This window comes from Anomaloglossus baeobatrachus, chromosome 9, assembly GCF_048569485.1.
Source record: "Anomaloglossus baeobatrachus isolate aAnoBae1 chromosome 9, aAnoBae1.hap1, whole genome shotgun sequence".
In the NCBI taxonomy this organism is placed as follows: domain Eukaryota; kingdom Metazoa; phylum Chordata; class Amphibia; order Anura; family Aromobatidae; genus Anomaloglossus; species Anomaloglossus baeobatrachus.
In genome coordinates this window covers 144,562,204-144,585,041 of record NC_134361.1, presented here as the reverse complement: position 1 = coordinate 144,585,041, position 22,838 = coordinate 144,562,204, and the positions used below count along the sequence as shown (strand labels likewise).

The 22,838-nt window shown below is 43.2% G+C and overlaps 1 protein-coding gene across 3 annotated transcripts in view; it reads right to left on the bottom strand.

The window, feature by feature from the left end:
• Window positions 1–347: 347 nt before the first annotated feature.
• Window positions 348–22,838, bottom strand: part of LOC142250577 (START domain-containing protein 10-like) — a 42,483-nt gene continuing 19,992 nt past the window's right edge. The window contains exons 2-7 of one of the 3 annotated variants that reach the window (XM_075322760.1): window positions 7,153–7,300; window positions 6,935–7,038; window positions 3,995–4,112; window positions 2,611–2,663; window positions 1,413–1,694; window positions 348–1,237 (exon numbers count right to left, since the gene is read on the bottom strand). In XM_075322760.1, the coding sequence (XP_075178875.1) occupies window positions 1,458–1,694; window positions 2,611–2,663; window positions 3,995–4,112; window positions 6,935–7,038; window positions 7,153–7,300 (660 nt within the window). In that variant the 3' untranslated portion in view covers window positions 348–1,237; window positions 1,413–1,457. Of the gene's footprint in view, window positions 1,695–2,610; window positions 2,664–3,994; window positions 4,113–6,934; window positions 7,039–7,152; window positions 7,301–22,838 lie in introns of all 3 variants that reach the window. The other 2 variants (XM_075322761.1, XM_075322759.1) reach the window with 2 other exon arrangements.

The window sequence follows — 22,838 nt, the reverse complement described above, 5'->3', positions numbered from 1 at the left end:
ATTATTAGACGAGACAGATAGGAACCATTGCATTGCAAACCTCCAAAGACCATCTGCTCTAACATCCTGACAGACAGGAAGGAGCAGGGTGGAGAGGATAACCGAAGCACAGGGCTGGGAGGAACAAAATCCCAGGTCAGAACCAGTAGGGGTCTCCCACTGCCCTGCATAGATCTCCACATACCATGTACGGGGGTGGGGGGGGAGTGAGGATAGTACCTTTCCAGATATAGTCCCAAAGCCTGCTTCAGAGTGGGTAAAAGCTCCAAAGTCCCAGAAAGGAGTCTCTGGGGATAGATCCGTCTTACCTACACAATCCCCCCTCCTCCCAGCACCGTCTCGCTAAACTGGAAGATAGGGCTGCGGATGGGTAGCAGCACAGTCTAGGCCACCCAGACATACTTTCGATCTATTAGTGGGGGTCAGGGACCTGCTGCTCAGAACAGAGAGGGTATGATAAGGATCAGACCACACTGTTCTCGCTGTGTCTAAGATGGGAATTTACACTTTCTTGTCTGTAGTCACGTGCCATATCTGAAAGACAAAGTAAAAAGATTAATACACTACAAGTTTAGGTGGAACTGAGTCTGAAGCCAGACCTGTTTCTGCCTCCTACTGACACTAAGGTAAAACTGACTAACTTGAGGAGCTAACTTTTTTATTGCCTAGTAGCAGCAGCATACACCCATGATTTCCTGTGTACCCCAATGAAGCGAAAGAAAGTTCATTTCCTCCCGGCAGTGAAGCTCTAAGTGCGGGCAGGTTCAAAATGCTATTGCAGATTAACCTCATATCTGCAGGGTACTAGCGTTTTTTCACATGGCTGGTTCCCTTTAAGTATATCCCATGAGGCAATCTTCTTAGAGCTAGTCTTCTGCCATGTTCATAAGTAGCAGAAAAACTCGCTGACCAAACCTACACATTGACAGCAGATTAATCTGTTTCCAAGAAGAAACCTGTTAAAACTAAATATAAAAATTGAGGTGATAATAAACGGTATCAGGAGTTCAGGCACAGAGCTGCTGCTGACGACTTTCCACAGAGATCCTGAAAGGTTTTAATAATAACAAGGTTGAGTTCCTTGACAAGTTGGAAGACACAACAGTCTGCCCTCAGGATGGTCTATTGCAAGGAGATGAAATCACGTCCTGGATCCATTCAGACCAGTTGTCCAGATCGGCAGTCGTACACATTTTGGCTCTTCCCACTTGTCTTCAATCCAAAACAGCCACCTCGTCTAGTGAAATTGGAGAGTAAACCAAAATTGACATTAAAAACTTCCATGGTTCTGGAGTAGCTTAAAGTCTGATGTAAGGCTTTTCTTTAGGATAATAAAGCAGTGGTTGTGTGCTGGGTGCTGCATTTCAGGAATAGGAAGAGATCTGTAAACAATTTATCATTCTGTGTCGCACCTTGTCACAGTTTAGACACTTGCTGCACTCACGTCAGTGTGTTTATCATCGTTTAGCCTTCTTCCCTTCTTCCTCCTCACTGTCTCCTCGGTCGTCTTTATCCTCGCACACCTGACTCTCATCCACATGTTCCAGGGACTCTGCTCTCTGCAAGGATAGCTCATCAAGGGATATTCGAGGTAATGTGTTCTGTTCTGGGTTTAGCCATGGCTTAAATTCTGGTTTGTTCTTCTTCTTCCAGGCTGGATATTGTAAGCATGCCTTGTGCAATTTCCGCAGAATCTGGATTAACAAGGGTCAACAGAAGGGTAGAGTAGTCAAGGATCAAATGTAGCAGACAAAGGAGGACAGGCCAACTAGACAAAACATTCAGAAATTTCAGTGATGTCAACTACATTTACATATGGAGGTGACAAGAGACCACCACATCAATACCGAGCAGAAAAGCCAGATGAATGTGTATCAAATACTTTCATGCTATGTATATTTTTAGCACTTTTCCCATAGTCTTGCTCAGTCTTGGGGGGGGGGGGGGGGGGTCCATTAAAAAAAAAACAAAAAACACATTTGCAAAGGTATTGTTTGGGGGGGTTAAGTGTTTTTAAAAAAAAAAACAAAAAAAAACCCTGCATGAAGAAGGCTGCTTTGCTTTTAAACAGCTGTAATACAGAATTGGTCTTGCTCTATTAAAGGGATATTCCCATCTCCAAGAACCTATGCCAATATATAGTGCTGTAGGTGTACAGCAGTAGTAAATGATTAAAAAAAAATTATTAGAACAACAACAGCAAATGCCTCCAATTTGAAATGTAGTATAGTGCACCTTATACAACCATGTCTCTTACCTCATGACCTCATGTGCAGGGCATTGCAGCTTAGGTATCCATGGTTGTGACCACAAGCAACTAACTTACTATACGAGTGAATGTAACTATGGATACCTAAGCTGCAGTGTCCTGCACATGAAGTAAGAGATATAGCCATATCAGGAGAACTATACCACATTTCTAATTGGAGGTATTTGCTAATATTATTATTGCTACACCTACTACATATTAGGATAGGATCTTGGAGATGATAACGCTTTAATCTAAGGAGGGTCTGATATTACAGCCATGGTAGAGCTGCTACAATGTGACTGTATTACACCTCATAGCAGCCTAGTAATATACAAATCACCAGACCCAAGTTTTCTCACCTTCGGTGCCAGATACTGGGAGGATTTATTTACAACCCACTTTGGTAAGGAACCTAAAAGGCAAAATATAGAAAACAAGCTGACCTAGTGTACATATGTAATGACTACTCAACTTATAAGGTGTATTGAGGTTCTGACAAATTACCAGATAGAATGGACCCTCCCCAGTCGCTAGAACTATGGGGTCATGTCCCCCGTATTATTAAGGCCTCTTTTACACGTTCGTGAAAATCACGCACTTTTTTACGGACGTGTCAAAGGTGCGTATTGCCCTCTGTGTGCCATGTGTTCTCCGTGTGTTATCCGTGAAAACACACGGAGAACGGGAACTTTCTGCTCACCTGTCCCTGGCGTCGCTGTCCGTGGTGCTGATCTTCGGTCTCTGATCCTGCCGACTCCCCGCTGCTGCTTCCGGCCGCAGTGAAGTGAATATTCAATGAGCATAATGAGCGGCGGTCGGCAGCAAGTGACAGCAGCGACAGAGACAGCAGGGCAGGGGAAGGTGAGTAAAGGTTTATTTTTTTTTCTCACAGACACATGTCTTTTCTCCGGTGCGTGTCACATGGAACACATCCGTGTAGTCCGTTTGCATTACGTGTGACACGTTTGCGTTCCGTATGACACCCGTGATGCCGGAGAGGAAACGGACATGTTGCCGTGAGAAACACGGAACGGACACACGTTCCGTGCGAAAATACTTACGTGTGTCCAAAACCATAGGAATACATAGGTCTATGTGTGTACGTGTCTCCGGTACGTGAGAAAACTGCCAAACACGTACCGGAGGCACATACGTGTGAAAGAGGCCTAAAGTAGCGGGTGAGTATGTGCACTGCTGCTCTATTGGGCTAGGAAATAGACAAGTATAGTGCACAGCCATCTCCGTCAGGTCCACAGGCTTAGAATGGAGCAGCAGTGCACAAACTCTAACCTATATTAAACAGGGAACTTGGGAGCCTTGTGATTTATGGTCTTCAGTGATCTCCTGTGCGATTAGACCCCTATAAGAGATTGAATGGTGCTGCAGTCGTGCATCAGACCTGCCACGTCATTTTGTAACGGCAATAGAAATGATCATTCTGTTGATCAGCGCAGGTCCAGGGATCAGACACCGATCGGCACATTGTAACCTCTTCTGTTCATAGATTGGTTACGCTATGAACAATTAATGGATGGGGACTTTAGAAATAAATGTATGGAAATGAAGCATGTAGATTAGATGTGTGCCGTGGTCTACAATTATTTAGTATCTGAATTTTTTTTTATTAAAGATATATCCTATTTTCTAATAATCCATGTGTCAATCTTGCATGCTTTTCAATATCTCTGCTTGCAATCAATGAATGGAAATCTTAATTAGATGCGATTTGGGTTTGAACCTTACCTCTGGGATCTACCTGTGCTAGGTATGTGAGGGTACAGCTTGTAGGACCATCGACTTTAATAAGGTATCCCGCAAGAAAGGACACAGCCCGGATCAGGTCTCGTCGGGGTGGAAACATCTGCAACAGACATTCAGGGATTAAGACCTAATGCACAATTTATATCGCAATCTTAAAAGGTGCCATTTAGTAAGATCTGTTTTTATTTAAATGTTCTTTTCTATTGTTTCCTTCCCTGGAAATACCTAAAGGAAGGATTTTATTCTAAAAAAAAATAATCAAGTAAAAAGGATCAAAACCGAACGATTTAGGGCGATCCACTTAACAGACCCAATTGTTTTGTTCTTCACAGACATCAGTTGACAATTTGGATCCTGAGTTAAGAAACCAAGTGTTCATGTTGTGATTTTATTTTTTTCCATTTATTTATTTTTTTGTAAATCAGAAACTGATGACTGTCTAAATGTTTACTTTCAATGCTGGAGAGTAGAAGGGGTTAATGCCGCACTGTCGCCAAAAGGATGGTAAATAATTGTATTATTCCATAGGTCAACGCGTTTCAAGGTACAAGACCTCTTCAGGACCACAAAATGTTGATTTTTCTTTATTTTTGTGATCCTGAAGAATAGGTCTTATACCTTGAAATGCGTTGACCTATGGAATTAAACAATTAAATCAACATTTACCATCCTTTCGGCGACAGTGCGGCATTAACCCCTTCTACTCTCCAGCATTGAAGATATCTCCACATGGAGCTGTGGCAGCCGCCATTATCTATGTGCTTTCTGAGGTGGTTGTGACCTTCACAACCACACTAGGTGAGTGTACAGTAGTATACTTTCATTTTAATATTTGGTAAGACCCTATTTGCGCTCTCCTTCCTCAGCTTTAAATGTTTACTTTGAAATTGATCCTTTGAAGGGGCCATTGACTACAACACGGCCAGTTTACATTCAGATTTTGAGAAGTTTCTTAAGTGAACAGAATTCAGAAAAAAAAAAAAGAGTTGTGTGAATAATCGCTAGTGGTAAAGTCTACATACAGTGCCTACAAGTAGTATTCAACCCCCTGCAGATTTAGCAGGTTTACACATTCGGAATTAACTTGGCATTGTGACATTTGGACTGTAGATCAGCCTGGAAGTCTGAAATGCACTGCAGCAAAAAAGAATGTTATTTCTTTTTTTTTTTTTTTTTAAAATGGTGAAAAGTTTATTCAGAGGGTCATTTATTATTCAACCCCTCAAACCACCAGAATTCTGTTTGGTTCCCCTAAAGTATTAAGAAGTATTTCAGGCACAAAGAACAATGAGCTTCACATGTTTGGATTAATTATCTCTTTTTCCAGCCTTTTCTGACTAATTAAGACCCTCCCCAAACTTGTGAACAGCACTCACACTTTGTCAACATGGGAAAGACAAAGGAGCATTCCAAGGCCATCAGAGACAAGATCGTGGAGGGTCACAAGGCTGGCAAGGGGTACAAAACCCTTTCCAAGGAATTGGGCCTACCTGTCTCCACTGTTGGGAGCATCATCCGGAAGTGGAAGGCTTATGGAACTACTGTTAGCCTTACACGGCCTGGACAGCCTTTGAACGTTTCTACCCGTGCCGAGGCCAGGCTTGTCCGAAGAGTCAAGGCTAACCCAAGGACAACAAGGAAGGAGCTCCGGGAAGATCTCATGGCAGTGGGGACATTGGTTTCAGTCAATACCATAAGTAACGTACTCCACCGCAATGGTCTCCGTTCCAGACGAGCCCGTAAGGTACCTTTACTTTCAAAGCGTCATGTCAAGGCTCGTCTACAGTTTGCTCATGATCACTTGGAGGACTCTGAGACAGACTGGTTCAAGGTTCTCTGGTCTGAGACCAAGATCGAGATCTTTGGTGCCAACCACACACGTGACGTTTGGAGACTGGATGGCACTGCATACGACCCCAAGAATACCATCCCTACAGTCAAGCATGGTGGTGGCAGCATCATGCTGTGTGGCTGTTTCTCAGCCAAGGGGCCTGGCCATCTGGTCCGCATCCATGGGAAGATGGATAGCACGGCCTACCTGGAGATTTTGGCCAAGAACCTCCGCTTCTCCATCAAGGATCTTAAGATGGGTCGTCATTTCATCTTCCAACAAGACAACGACCCAAAGCACACAGCCAAGAAAACCAAGGCCTGGTTCAAGAGGGAAAAAAAATCAAGGTGTTCCAGTGGCCTAGTCAGTCTCCTGACCTTAACCCAATTGAAAACTTATGGAAGGAGCTCAAGATTAAAGTCCACATGCGACACCCAAAGAACGTAGATAACTTGGACAAGATCTGCATGGAGGAGTGGGCCAAGATAACTCCAGAGACCTGTGCCGGCCTGATCAGGTCTTATAAAAGACGATTATTAGCTGTAATTGCAAACAAGGGTTATTCCACAAAATATTAAACCTAGGGGTTGAATAATAATTGACCCACACTTTTATGTTGAAAATTTATTAAAATTTAACTGAGCAACATAACTTGTTGGTTTGTAAGATTTATGCATCTGTTAATAAATCCTGCTCTTGTTTGAAGTTTGCAGGCTCTAACTTATTTGCATCTTATCAAACCTGCTAAATCTGCAGGGGGTTGAATACTACTTTTAGGCACTGTACATGTATGGCTTTAGAATTTACCAGCGTTATTCAATGTAGCAGTGATTTTATAAGTGCATGTACGCCAGAAAATCAATGTAAAAAAAGTTTCCAGTTTTAACACTGGTTTGGCGTGTTACTCCGGCGAGTGTATAAAACATCAGTCATTAAAATTTATCACTTTCGGGTTTTTAAATAGCTAGAAACTTTAGAATAAGTCTTGAATAAACAGCAAAATAAGTCAGCAGTTTCCCACAGCTCTGGCAAATCATAGAGTCCCATCTCTCTAATAAAGGTCCTGCAGACAGCACTGGTGTCAGACTTACGCTATGCTTGACAGAGAAATTGATGATCATGTAACAATCGGGCAATACCAGCCAGGAGCGTAAGGTGACCACATCACGATTCTTCACAGGTTTAGGGCACTTCCCTAGGAAGAATGAAAGCGTTCTCAGCATAAGAGGAATAGCAGAACAGTGGATGAGTTGGGCGCTCTTCTACCTATGATGGAATTTTTGTTTGTATATTGTTGCTTTGAACTCACAGGAGTAATATCCCACATCTGCATTCACCGAGAGCCAAGCAATGTCCCGTGTTTCTATCATGTTTACATCCCACTTCTTGCGATAGTCTGTATCATGTAAAACATCATATACGATTTCGGCTGGGACATCTGCGAATTTCATGGATCCCTGAGAAAAAATAAAAAAGAAAGAAGAAGGGTTTAAAACACAGACCGGATCATAACAGCATCAGCAAAATTCCATCTATAATTATTTTGTAGTAAAAGACGACAGTGCACCAAACATTCCTGACAGTTTGGATGACGGAGACTACAGCTCCTGAGACATGCCTGGATGTGCCCCTAGATCAGCTGTCTGCACCCTCTGTTGGAGTGTCGCTCTGGGAGTTGTGCACGGTGCCTGCCCACTGTGTAGGGAACGCCCCTCCTCCAACTGTTGGAGAAGCATTTGGTGTGCTGAACCTCTACTAACCAGAGCCAAGAACACCACACTCACGGTGGAGGAAGCACCTCTGCGGACTAATAGGGAGGCCATCCATCATTTACCCACCTCCTCCTCTCCATAAATGTTTTATTGTATACCTGAACAAGGCTTCACTGTGAGCCCCGTGTGCAATTTGTTTAGTTAATCATTTACAGGCAGGTGTATGTGGTCAACCTGGTGAACATGCTTCCACAAAAATAAACCCTAGCAGGAATTTTCAGCCTTTTTAGAGTAAAGGGCCCGTTACACACTACGATATATCAAACGATATCTCATCGGGGTCACGTCGTTAGTGATTCACATCCAGCCTCGTTTGACATATCGTAGCGTGTGACACCTACGAGCGACTGTGAACGAGCAAAAATACTCACCTTATCGTTGCTCGTTGACACGTCGCTGATTTTAAAAATAAAAAAAAAAAAAAACACGAACGTCTTTCTGCGCGCCGGTTGTTCATTGTTCCTGAGGCAGCACACATCGCTCCATGTGACACCCCGGGAAAGATGAACTGCAGCTTACCTGAGTCCCGCGGCTCCCGCCGGCAATGCGGAAGGAAGGAGGTGGGCGGGATGTTACGTTCCGCTCATCTCCGCCCCTCTGCTTCTATTGGGCGGCCGCTGTGTGACGTCGCTGTGACGCCGAACGTCTCTCCCCCTTCAGGACGAGGATGTTCGCTGCCCACAGCAAGGTCGATCGGGAGGTAAGTACATGTGACAGGGGTTGCCGACTGCCCGTGTTGCACAAACGATGGGGGCGGGTGCTTGTAAAGCGGCCTTAAAGCCTAAATATAAGTCCTACATTCAATAATGCAGAGTTCAGTAGCATAAACAGTTAAAGAATATTGCAGGACACTTCATTAGAGAAAGCAGACACCCCCAAAAGAAAGAAGACAGAGACCACGAATGGGAGGATCTGCCGTAGAACGCATGCACATATATTATATACATACACCGGAGGTGATACTGTACTGCTCCGGGGAGCTGGGACGCAGTAGAACGTGAGAACCTACGGTGGGATTGGGTTGGGGAAACATTGTTTATGGTCTCCATATAGCACGTTATGAGCACACTGGGGTTATATAAGTCAGCAGCCTTTCTTATCTGAATCCCAAAGCCATAGTTACAGTGGGGAAAAGACATTCTTCCTTCTCAGAAGCTGCGCTGCACAGAAAAGCCAGAAGAATCACACTCACAAACTTAATGTATTTTATTGGGATTTTTATGATATACCAACACTAAGTAGTAAGTATTTGTGAAGTATAAAAGGAAATCATACACAGTTTTCTAAATATTGTAAAAATATAAATCTGAAAATTGTCAAGTGTATTTGTAGAGTCAATACTTTGTAGGACCACCTTTCTCTGCAATTACTGCTGCAAGTCTTTTGCAGTATGTCCCTACCTCCGTGACGAGTTCCTTCAAAAGCTGTGTGCAAGTGTATCTAGAAGTGGGGAGCACATTACAATAGGGCAAGGTACATAAACCAAAAAAGACAAAATATTCAGGGGGTGAAAAGTATTGAACACATAACCAATTTTTTTATAGAAAGTACGGTACATTTCTAAATGTGCAATTAGCATGAATTTCTCACCAGATGTCAGTAACAACCATCCAATCCACACGGGCAAAGAAATCAAACTATAGATGTCCATAAATTAAGTTATGTGTAATAATGAGAAATGAAACAGGGAAAAGGTTTTGAACATATGAAGAAAGAGGGACAAAAAGGGGAAAGATACAGAAAAACCTGGAATGAGCAGTTATAAGAGTTTTAAAGAAGTCAATAAGTAATGGATTCAACCTCCATGGCCTGTATGCACAATCACCATGCAAGACTCCTTTTCAGAATGAAAAGCATGTTCAAGCGTGTTTAAAGTTTGATCAACAACATTTGGAAGAGTTTGTGAAATACTGGGAGAATATAGTCTGGTCAGATGAGACCAAACGTGAACTCTTTGGATGGCATAATGCACATCATGTTCGGAGGTCAAAAGGCAATGCACATCACCTCAAGAACACCATACAGCAGTGAAGTTTGGAGGTGAGAACATCATGGTGTGGGGCTGTTTTTCAGCATACAGGCGGCACTGGCAAACTTCTTATAACTAAAGGGAGGATAAATGGACAAATGTACTAAGACATCCTTGATAAAAACCTGCATCCATCTACCAGGATGATGAAGATGAAACGAGGGTGGTCATTTCAGCAAGACAATGATCCTAAACACACAGCCAAGAAAACTGAGAAGAAAATAAAGCTGCTACAATGGTCCAGCCGATCACCTGACCTGAATCCAATAGAGAATTTAAGGAGGGAACTAAAGCTCAGAGTTCATAAGAGCTCACGGGACCTTCAGCATTTGAAGAGTGTTGGGGTACAAAAATAGTAAACAACGTAACAGGCAACAAACAGCAAGAAATCTACAGAGTATTTATCTGTGTGGAGATTTCTTGCTACATGTTGACTATTACGTTACTATTTGTGTGTATTTCTGCTGGTCACATGCTGCCATGTACCTGCACACTATTGTATGGATCTTCATTCTATATACAGTCAGGTGTTTTATTCTTTAAAATATCTTGTCTCTCTGTAGTGGTGCCATCCATCAGGTGACTTACATTTTTTTTTTATCCATAGGTCATATTTTAATCTACCAAGTGATATATTGTTACATTGGCTCCTTATGCGCATTTTTTCTGTGTAGGCTTCATATCCTCAAGTGTACCTAGAGGAATGGGACCATCACACCAAAAGTTGATGTGATTTAGATTTCTATTTTTCTCAGTCACTATGCATTTTGGTAATTAATAAAAGTAAAATTAACATTTCTATTTTTTTAAAACAATAATTATTTTGCAGCATTTTTTCTACACCTGCCTAAAACTTTTGCTCAGTTCTGAATCTCTGTCAGCATAGGTTGTAATAACATCTCTACGGGAGTCACTGACACCTAAAAGTGCATTTTTACATTTAAAAATCAGTGTCATACATATATGTATGCTCGAGACTGAGCAAAAGATGGGTGTGTAGCCACCGAGCTGTACAAGAACGCCGCCACCAGCAGCAGGTGAGAGTAAAGTGTGCAGCACTGAATGGCGGGACCTCTGGGATTTCCTAGAAATAGTATACACAGAGCCGGCGACCCATCCAGGAGTGCTGGGAGGTCACACGCTCTCTGTAGTATGGCTGCTAATACAACTGTTAGGACTAGTGATGGGCAGACCCGGACTGTAAAAGTCCAGATCCGCGCAGTTTCAAAGGTACCCGTGAACCGGACCCAGAATTCCAGATATTGATCTGGATCCGGCATTCAGGAAATTAAAAAAAATAAAAGGAAAATTAAAGAAAATAAGAATGAAACAAGCGCTTTATGCTTACAAAGGCTCTGGTGCGGCTGTAACTGCTCCCGCGGCCGCCCATTCACTTCCTGGGCCGCTGATCATTGCTCATCCATATGTACTGCTTTCCTCACCCACCGGCCATCCTGGCACCTGTGATTGATTGCAGTCAGACGCGTCTCCAGCCTGCGTGACAGCATCTGACTGCAATCAATCACAGAATCTGTAGTAGGGAAAGAAAGGCGCAATAGGGTCTTACCCGATATTAGGGTTTGAAAGGTAGAGAGAATGGATGCACTCAACTGGTCAGGTTGTGCCAGTCACAACCCCTGTGCAGACGTATGTGAGCGCTAGGGTGGTTCAGCAGCGGCCCCGTCAAAGATAAGGTTACTGTATAAAATCGGAAAAATGAAAGACGAGTTTTTTGCCACGCTATGAACCACAAAGCTGGAGTTTTTTTTAAAAAGTATTCTTTTATTGAGCCATTCCAACGCGTTTCAAAGGCATATCCGCCTTCTTCTTCAGGGAAAAAAGAAACATACCAATACAGAAAAAACAAGTGTTTAAATAAAAGTTCCCAGGTGAGGACATGTACCTGGGAATGACCTAATTTCCCCATGACTCATAGCCACGAGGAGCAGAACTACGTCATGATCAGAAAAAAAGAGAAAAGGAGAAAAAAAAAAAATATATATACAGATCCTGCATGCTTTAGTACATTGAATGAAAGGAAAATTTCTGTCAAGCACGGTAACATGATAGAAAAACCATAATAAAAATTGTTTTGTCAAAAAAAATTGTGTATTTGTGCATTTCTCTTGGTAGGCATGGAGAAAAAGGGGGGGGGGGGTAGGGGGAGGAAAAAAATAGGGTTTGAACCCGCAGAGAAGGTGTCGGGAAAAGACGGGAGACTGTCTCCCTGACCATTACTCTGCCTTGGGAAAATACTGAAAAACAGTAGCTCAAAAGGGGTGTCCTCAGGATTTCCTCGTTCATTTAATTTTTAATTTAATAAATATGAATGAGATGTTCTGGACTTTACCCCCTTTTTATTGGGATGGTGTGGGGAACGTGAAAAACAAGTTATTTCCTGGAGAGTAGTGTACGCACAGTGTGGGCAGAGAAAAGAGGGGGGCGAGTGCGCAAGGAGCGGGTTCCCTGTGGTGAAAGGTGAAGTGAGTTCAGACCGTGGGAAAAAAAATGTAGAGCGCATGCGTGGTGTGAGAAGAGTGAGCGGTTTCTCATGATGAAAGGTGATGTGAGTTCAAAGGCGTGAGAAAAAGCAGCAAAGCGCATGCTTGAGTGAAGGAGTGATGTAGGGGCCCCGATGTCTTACAGGGGGAAGCATGGAGAGGAAATTCCTGCTTTGTTGAGAAAAAAGGAGTTTTTTTGTACGGAAGTCAAACATGCTGTATTTTGCAGCTTATGGAAACATGATAAAAAATATTTATTATTATATTTGATCATTGCATTATTAATTAGATCAGGAGGAATTGCTCACAGGATACGGATTTCAGGGAGCAGGCAGAGACCCTCAAAGGGCGTTTTTCAGAGAAGAAATACCCCAAATCCCTGATCCAGAAAGCCTTTCAGGAGACTTATGTACTCAAACAAACCGATCTCATTGTACCCAGGAAAGATCAGTCCACTTCAGAGCCCTCTCAATAGGAAGTCAGCAGATTTTGCCTTGAATTTTATAACTACATACAGAGGGGACAATGGAGTTATAAGGGATACGCTTTCAAGACATTGGGGCATCCTACAGAATGACCCCATTCTCAAGTCCTTTTTGCCCACGAAACCAGGGGTCACCTTCAGACGGGCTCCCACAATTAAAAATATTGTGGCACCGAGTCGGCTGAGGACCAAGCCGGTGGGTTCCAAAATCACTCTCCCAGATGGCTCATACAAATGTGGCACAAGAAACTGCTTGTGCTGCAGAAGCATACATCATAGGAGAACCACTTTTTGCTCCCTGGGGGGGTTCTGAGAATTTTCACATCAGAAACCATTTGACTTGTCAATCCGATTATGTGATCTAGTTAGTAGATTGCATGTGCGGTAAGTAATCTATAGGGAGGACCAGCCAGGCCCTCCATAATAGATTAAATTCACACCGCCATAATATAAGGACTGGTTTTATGTTACATGGTCTCTCAAAGCATTGCACGGTTCAGCACAATAAGTCCTTTGATTTTAAGATCACCCCTATCGAGCAGATCCCCCCCGAACATCAACAATAGGATGGAGGTTTTAAGTAAAAAAGAAACTTTCTGGATACATAGGCTCAATACCCTGAAGCCCCTTGGGTTGAATGAGGTCACTGATCTCTTTTATTGATTTCTTCTCTTCCAGCCTATTTCCAAATGCCTGTCATTCATTGTATGTATAGGGACTCCAGGATCTCCAAGGGGTCCTTTTGCATCAGACATACCCTTGCTTCTCAAGAAGAGACTCCAGTTTGTTTCTCCCATCATGTCCCACCAAGGCCCATAAGCCTGTTAAAGGGGGAAACTGCTTCCAGATATGAATTTATGTTTTTATATGATCAATTTTATTACTAATTTTTTTTTATTTATATATTTTTTTATTTATTATATTCCAAGCCTGTATTTATACCTCATTGGGCATATTGTTTGATGTATATAATCTATTATTCATACCTTTTTAGGCATATTTTTGTACGTATACAACCCGTATTTTTAGCTTGTCCCCCTTTCAGCCTTTTAGCATCCTTCCAACGCTTCCTTAATCTTATATTTCTATATTTTATTTAATTTTTTGACCAAATTAACAGTCCCCCTGTTTTTTCATACTCCCTCACAAGCAGCACCCTTATATCAATATGTCCATTTGTATCACTCCCCCTACCTAATCACGATCGCACTATCCATATTTATCCCCTACACGGGCCCATGTGCCTGTCTTTTTCGGGAACCGCGCTGTCTCTCGGGTAACCAGTACGGAATGTTTCACCTTCAACCCACATGTTGGTCCCTTGTTCATTTACCTTCATTCCCCCTCTTTTTTCCTTAATAATGCAATGATCAAATATAATAATAAATATTTTTTATCATGTTTCCATAAGCTGCAAAATACAGCATGTTTGACTTCCGTACAAAAAAACTCCTTTTTTCTCAACAAAGCAGGAATTTCCTCTCCATGCTTCCCCCTGTAAGACATCGGGGCCCCTACATCACTCCTTCACTCAAGCACGCGCTTTGCTGCTTTTTCTCACGCCTTTGAACTCACATCACCTTTCATCATGAGAAACCGCTCACTCTTCTCACACCACGCATGCGCTCTACATTTTTTTTCCCACGGTCTGAACTCACTTCACCTTTCACCACAGGGAACCCGCTCCTTGCGCACTCGCCCCCCTCTTTTCTCTGCCCACACTGTGCGTACACTACTCTCCAGGAAATAACTTGTTTTTCACGTTCCCCACACCATCCCAATAAAAAGGGGGTAAAGTCCAGAACATCTCATTCATATTTATTAAATTAAAAATTAAATGAACGAGGAAATCCTGAGGACACCCCTTTTGAGCTACTGTTTTTCAGTATTTTCCCAAGGCAGAGTAATGGTCAGGGAGACAGTCTCCCGTCCTTTCCCGACACCTTCTCTGCGGGTTCAAACCCTATTTTTTTCCTCCCCCTACCCCCCCCTTTTTCTCCATGCCTACCAAGAGAAATGCACAAATAAATACACAATTTTTTTGACAAAATTTTTATTATGGTTTTTCTATCATGTTACCGTGCTTGACAGAAATTTTCCTTTCATTCAATGTACTAAAGCATGCAGGATCTGTATATAATTTTTTTTTTTCTCCTTTTCTCTTTTTCTGATCATGACATAGTTCTGCTCCTCGTGGCTATGAGTCATGGGAAAATTAGGTCATTCCCAGGTACATGGCTTCACCTGGAAACTTATTTAAACCCTTGTTTTTTCTGTATTGGTATGTTTCTTTTTTCCCTGAAGAAGGCGGATATGGCTTTGAAACGCGTTGGAATGGCTCAATAAAAGAATACTTTTTAAAAAAAACTCCAGCCTTGTGGTTCATAGCGCGGCAAAAAACCCGTCTTTCATTTTTCCGATTTTATACGGCAACCAATCACAGGCGCTGGCTGTCTGCAGGTCAGTACCACGGTGTAAAAATAAGCGATAAATAAAACAATTGGTGCAGGGTCCCCCCATATTATAATATCCAGCACAGATAAAGCATATGGCTACAGGCTGCAGCCCCCAGCCATGCGGTTATCTTGGCTGTGAATCAACATAGAAGGAACCGCATGTGTTTCTTCTTTTTTAATATTTAACCCCTTAACAGCCGCAGGCAGTAATATTACGTCCCTGCGGTCATAGTGTTAATCCCCACTGGCAGCCGGGGGGGAAGGGGGGGGGGGGAACCATGTACATTTCAGCTGACCTGTACAGCTGACGTGTGCCTTGCCGGCACGAGTGGAATCGCTATCCACCCGTACCCGTTAACCCCTTAAATGGCGCTGCTAAGATGTGACAGCGTCATTTTAATGGCGATCACAGTAATCGCATACTCACCGCCTCCACCCGAAGTCACGTGATGTGATCACGTGGATCCAATGGAGGTCATGGTAGCACAGGGTCATGTGATGACTCCTGTAGCTCACATGACTCACGTCCTGCAACCAGCAGCCGAGTTCTGCAGGTTACAGGAGATGAGCATTTCTCCCAATCTGAGTGGTGCTGCTCGAGCGGGAGAAATGAATGAGCAATCAGACTGCTGATCCTTAGAGCCCCCTAGGGAGACTAGTAAAATAAAATAAAAAAAAAAAGTTTAATAAAATTTAAAAAAAAAAAACTAAAAAGTTCAAATCACACCCCTTTCGCCCCATTGACAATTAAAGGGTTAAAAAATGAAAAAAATAGACACATTTGGTATCAAAGTGTTCAGAAATGCCCGATCAAAATATAACATCTCTTAATCAGATCGGTAAACGGTGTAGCAACAAAAAAAATTCCAAAGCGCAAAAATTAAGTTTTTTTGGTCGCCACAAATTTTGCGCAAAATGCAATAACAGGCGATCAAAATGTAGCATCTGCGCCAAAATAGTACCATTAAAAACATCAGCTTGAGATGCAAAAAATAAGCTGTCACTGAGCCACAGATCCCAAAAAATAAGAATGCTACGGGTTTTGGAAAATGACAAAACGTGCACCACTTTTTTGGACAAACGTCTGATTTTAACCCATTAGATAAAAGTAAACCTATCCATGTTTGGTGTTTACGAACTTGCACTGACCTGATGCATTGCATCAACACATCAGTTTTACGATATAGTGAATGCTGTGAATAAAATATCTCAAACACAATCATGCAATTGCATTTTTTTTGCAATTTTTCCACACTTAAATTTTTTTCCCATTTTCTAGTACAGTATATGGTAAAGCGTATGGTTTCATTTAAAAGTACAACTCGTCCCGTAAAAAACAAGCCCTCATATGGTAAGACTGATGGAAAAATAAAAAAAAGTTATAGCTCTCGAAAGAAGGGGAGTAAAAAAAAAAAAAAAAAAAAAAAAAAAAAAATAGGCTGGGGGTGGAAGGGTTAAATAAATAATTTTAAAAAAACGGCGTGCAGTCCCTCCCAATTTTGATACCCAGCCAAGATAGAGCCGGACAGTTGGGAGCTGGTATCCTCAACCTAGGGAGTCCCATGGTTATTGGGACCCCCCAGGCTAAGAATAGCAGCCTACATCCACCTCAGAGTTGTCGCACAACTGTCATCAAGCCCAGAATTAGTGCTGGGTAGGGGGGTCTATGAGACCCCCATCACTAATACTATAAGTAAAAAGAGATAAAAACCAAATGGAGAAAAATCCTTTTTTTGAAATAAAATATAGCACCCTCTTTCCCCACTTTATTAACCCCAAAAAGACTCTTCAAGTTCCCATTAATCCACACGACGTCCCACGACGGTCCACATCTGATCCTGGAGAAACCGAAAACATGGTCGATCTCTCCTGGCTCCAATCATAGGCGCCGGTAGGCGGGGAAAGCATTGTATCTGCCATGAAGGTAAATAATCGGCCTTGGAAGTGAATGCGCGGCCTGGGAGAAGCTTACAGCCAACCTGGGGCCTTGGTTGGTACAGTGCAGTTGCTCCCATCCCCCTACCCTTCTACCAACATTTTTAATAGCCGGATTCTGGTTCCCATAGACTTATATGGGGGACTGGAATCTGGCCTGGAACCGGATTTTAAGAACCAGATAACATGGACCAGCTGTTCCGCTCATCACTAGTTAGGACACAATGTATTGTGATGGGGGTGGGCTGTAAAGACGGCCATGTGCTGAGTACTCCACCAATTAAGATAGAGATGTGACCCTTGTGATCAATTCTCCGAAAAGTGTATTGTTCACTGTTTAAAAGTCTATAAGTCTGTACTCCACAGCCCTCTGCCCTTTCTTTTCAGCTATCATTAGGTCCTCAGCATCAACAGATCAAAATTTGATCAGTCAATAGTTTCCTGACGTCACGTACACAGCTGTCGGTGAACCAGGCATCAGCCACACATCACCTGGAAAACCGAACTGTAAAGTAGAAAGTTTGACACTGCAATAAATCCAGAACTGTAATATATGAAGGCATCACATACTGTATACATAATACATGCAATGACACAAGAGCGTCTACAGCGAGCCACGGGCAGAAGACAAAGTTCACCAACGTCCCCATTATTTTTATAGAGGGAGATAAACTTCTGGCAGAGGCCCGAAGTTTATCTGGTAGACACAAGGTCAGATAGATTGTAAAAACACCTTTTGTTAAAAAAAAAAAAAAGTGTTTTTACATTTTTTTTTTTTTTTCAAAAGGTGTTTTTACAATCTATCCAATTTGTTTTCAACCATGAAAGATTGTCACTGAGTAAAAATGTTAGATAGTTGCTGGATCCTGCAAATACTTATGGTGGCAGATATATTTGCCTGCTGCCATCCGCGATAGACAAGTCTTATACCTTCATATTTCACTTCATCGGACTAGGTGGCTCAGTGGTTAGCACTGCAGTCTTGCAGCGCTGGGGTCCTAGGTTCTAATCCCACTAGGGACACTATCTGCAAGAAGTTTGTATGTTCTCTCTGTATTTGCGTGGGTTTCCTCCCACACTCCAAAAACATACTGATAGGGAACCTAGATTGTGAGCCCCAATGGGAACAGTGTTGCCATTGTATGTAAAGCGCTGTGGAATTAACAACACTATATAAATGAATAAATATTATTATTATACTAAGACGCTGGTGTGTCCTGTAGCGTGGCATAGACTACACTAAGACGCTGGTGTGTCCTGTAGCGTGGCATAGACTACACTAAGACGCTGGTGTGTCCTGTAGCGTGGCATAGACTACACTAAGACGCTGGTGTGTCCTGTAGCGTGGCATAGACTACACTAAGACGCTGGTGTGTCCTGTAGCGTGGCATAGCCAGCTGCCGTGACCTCACACATCACAACTTCCCCTATTTTTATGTCAGGCTTCCTGTACAGAACAAGGCACATAAAATGCATTCATTTTACTGCATTTCAACACCTTCCTCTGAAAATTATGCGGCAGGAGTCAGGTTTTTTTTTTTTTTTTTGAACAGTCATCTTTTTTTTACCAAAAACCACTGTGCTAGCCTGCAAAAAGGAAATAAGTCCATCAGCACTGTTCATACACGGCAGTGATGACATGCCATCACCTTTTGTGGTGAGGGAGCACCAAACTGATTCGGCTAGGTTCACATTTCCGTTAAAATGTATCAGTCACAATCCGCGGCTCTGGTAAAACAACGGCATCCGTTTAGCAGATTCTGTTGGGTCCCAAAGCCTTGTATTAGTGGCGGATTGCGACTGATTACTTTGTGGTGCATCCGCTGCGCCGCGGTCAGTCATTTCTTGACTGACCGCCGGGGCGGGAGCAATGCAGAATGTAACGTTTTTTCTGGCCGTCAAAATTAACGCGCCGCGCAGGAATCCGTCGCCATCCGTCAAGCTTGCAATGGATGTCTATGGTACTGGATTCCGTCGTAATCCGTCGTACAACGGAATCTAACGATGGATTCAGTCATGCTCTACTGAGCATGCCCAGCATGTTTGGCACACCCACTGGGCTGTCCCAAACACAAACGGATCATGACTGATCCGTCAAAAAACGGGACACATAGCGGATGTAACGGACGCAACGGATCAGTTTTTTCACAGGATTCCTGTCAGTTGACATCTAAAAAACAACTGATCCATTGCTGACGGACCTGACGGATTTAAAACAACGGAAATGTGAACCTAGCCTTCTATGTGCCCAGGGAGAGGGAATCTTGTTTCACCTAACTGACCGGGCCACAGTAGGTGGAGATGTGTTGTTGTAACAATCCTGTCACATGTAGGGAGCATTGATCCCTCCCAGTAAAAGAATAATGACACTGCAGGGTCGAGGAATGAAAAACACAATTTTCTTTCTTAGGCCGGTTTCACACATCCGGCTTTTTGCCGTATCCGGCGCTCTCCCGTACAGTTAATACAGTACAATGACAGTAGCAACAAGCGCCGGTCACATGCTGTCATGTGACCGGCGCATGTGACCCGGACGTTACAGCGCTGTCATTGTACTGTATTATCTGTACGGGGAGAGCGCCGGATCCGGTAAAACGGCAAAAAGCCGGATGTGTGAAACCGGCCTTAATCCCCTACCTTTGCATTCACTTATGCCCTGAACACTCAGTGTCCGGACCCATTCAGATCTGACCCGTGTCTGACTAAATTTCCATATTCTGTCATTGATCCAAAGAGTATCTGTCATAAGATTTCACAAAACTACATACATAATTAAAGGGGTTTTCCCCACGTGTAAGGCAGTCTCGAAAATACTAACACTGTGTAACATACACACTGTCAGGATATGGCTCTGCTAGCCGAATCAAGCAGTGATGCATCACGAGTATGTGATTTGCATGTTTGTACTCATGAGCTGACTAGCTTCTCATCCGCCTCTCTAACTTTTCTATTGAGAGAAGCTAGTCACCACATGGCCGCAAGTATGCAAATCTAGTTATTGATGATGACCACTCAACAAGGCAAGCAGAGCTGAATCCTAACAGTGGACACAGCACACAGTTACGCTGCAGACACAGCATGATGTAGTCGTTGGCTATGGGTCTTCGGACTCAAACTCAGCAGCCTCTTTGGCATATATGAATTCGGGTCAGGATACCCATGCCGGTCTATGCTTTGAAGTCTATACTCAAACCACCTCACAAGAGTGTATAAATCTGGCCTTAGTGTACAGCGAGCTGCACTGCTTACTGACTGCACTACTCCAGTGGTTTTTTTAAGTGCTAGAGTGTGCGTGGTGCTTTAAATCTAAGACCCTTGCCCATGACGATCATCTTCCAGTAGCATCTTGTGCCCATACCTTCCGACTAGACGAAAGTCAGAAATTACATCACAAGCGCTCAATACAAGTTCTATGAGAGCCTGAACGAAGCTCTCATAAACTTGTATGGAGTTGTAACCTCCATGAAACACTGAAGCAGCCGGCAGGTTACAAATCACAGGAGGCCTACCAGTGCAATGCTGGAGAAAGAAGAAGACGGCGCCGGATGAGTTCAAGACAGCGAGCAGGGGACTTAGATTTAAAGCACCACTCCAGCAGGGAATTTAAAGAAATACTGCTGCAGTGTTGCTTTAATATGAGATGAGAACAAGATGACAACTAACAACTGATCAACAGTACCTCGCCACTATGAGGCTTCAAGCAGGATGTTCTCAGACTGAAGTGGCCACTGAGCTTAGAGTTTCACAGAGTATCATCAGCAGGTTACAACAGAGATACAAAGAGACTGGAAGAGTCACAGAAAGGAATAGTAGAAGTGGACATCCTCTGACTACATCCTACACAGCTGACTGTTTCATTGTGAACAATGCCCTTTGGAACCAGATGATGAATGACACACAACTTCAGGCACATTTAAGGGAGGCGAGATGCACTCCAGTGTCACGTCAGACAATTCAAAACAGTTTACATCATTGCGGTCTGTGTGCTAGACTGTCTGCAAGGGTATCTGGCCACACCACCAGGCACAGGGAGCATCTACTCTGGATATGGGGCAAGTGGGCCTGAGTACTGTTCACTGATGAAAGTCAATTCACGCCAAGCAGAAATGATGGCAGCCAACACTGTTGGAGATGTCAAGGAGAGCACTATGCATCAGCCACTTATCACCAGACGAGCATTTGGTGATGGTGTTATAGTGTGGCCATTTCTGTAAAGAATCCTTGTTTTCGCTCTCATTGCATTGTAATGATACATTTTTGTCATGTACCTGTTGGTCAATTTTATGGATGATCCCTGCCCCTATACTTACCTGTCTTATCACATCTTCAACACTGTTTGTCTGTGAGATGGCTATTGCGCATGCACGCCGCGGGCTGACAACTTGGACGCATCCTGGAAGGTCTCTACGAGTGATGTGGGCGGGACTTTATGATGTCACCAGAGATTTCCCTGACCGGCGACATCATTCTGAGGCCGGAAGTGATGCGCCCCGTGGCATCCGCTCGCGCTGCGCATGCGCCACAGGTGTCGGTCATCTCACAGTCACTTGGGGCTTTAAATAGCCCGACACACACAATCAAGGCACGGCCCCCCGAGGAAGCCTTACGCGAAACGCAGCGTCGGGGGCCCCTAGGACAGCACTTACCGCAACGTTTACATTATGGGTGAGCACTTGTGACTTTATATATTTGGGTGACTTGGTGGCTGCAGCGCGACCATAGTGTACGATTGGCTAAACTGTCCCTACTTATGTGTGCTAGGACTTGGATGCCTGAGTCTTCCCTTACATCGGAAATACTTTTTCCCATTCAGTAATCTGGGCTCCTCCCCCTGCCACTGTGTTTTAGACATATGAATATATGAACTTGATGTTACATGTGATGTCTTATGCATATTGACTTTATTATATGCTAGAATTTTTGTCTACACGGTGGTGGTGTGTCGATCCCCATACTGACTTGTGGTACTATACCTTATTGGACAGATCAGACTGACCCAGACACTGGTGTTACTATGTGTGATCACCACTCATAATTAGTGGGACATACTCCTTGTTTGCCAACCGTCTACTTGGCACATCCTGCACTGTATGTCACTTTTAAATATGTGTGCTCACCAATTACCGTTCTTGCGGTAACTCTGCTGTTCCTTCTCTTTGCACCTTATCTGCCCCTTACTGAGTGTTAATTTTAACAATTTTTGTATTCAGTAAAAGTTGTACTTTTTTAAAAAGTAATTCTGTAATATGACTCCGTTTTTCTGAGTTTCCAAATTGCTGCGAGTTTCCATATTTAAACCTTTATGATGTATCGGATGTATTTGATTATATGAAGTGGCCACAGAGCTTAGAGTTTTACAGAGTATCATCAGCAGGTTAAACAGAGATATAAAGAGACTGGAAGAGTCACAGAAAGGAATAGTAGAAGTGGACATCCTCTGACTACATCCTACACAGCTGACTGTTTCATTGTGAACAATGCCCTTTGGAACCAGATGATGAATGACACACAACTTCAGGCACATTTAAGGGAGGTGAGATGCACTCCAGTGTCACGTCAGACAATTCAAAACAGTTTACATCATTGCGGTCTGTGTGCTAGACTGTCTGCAAGGGTATCTGGCCACACCACCAGGCACAGGGAGCATCTACTCTGGATATGGGGCAAGTGGGCCTGAGTACTGTTCACTGATGAAAGTCAATTCACGCCAAGCAGAAATGATGGCAGCCAACACTGTTGGAGATGTCAAGAAGAGCACTATGCATCAGCCACTGAGCATTTGGTGATGGTGTTATAGTGTGGGCAGGTGTCTAGTCAA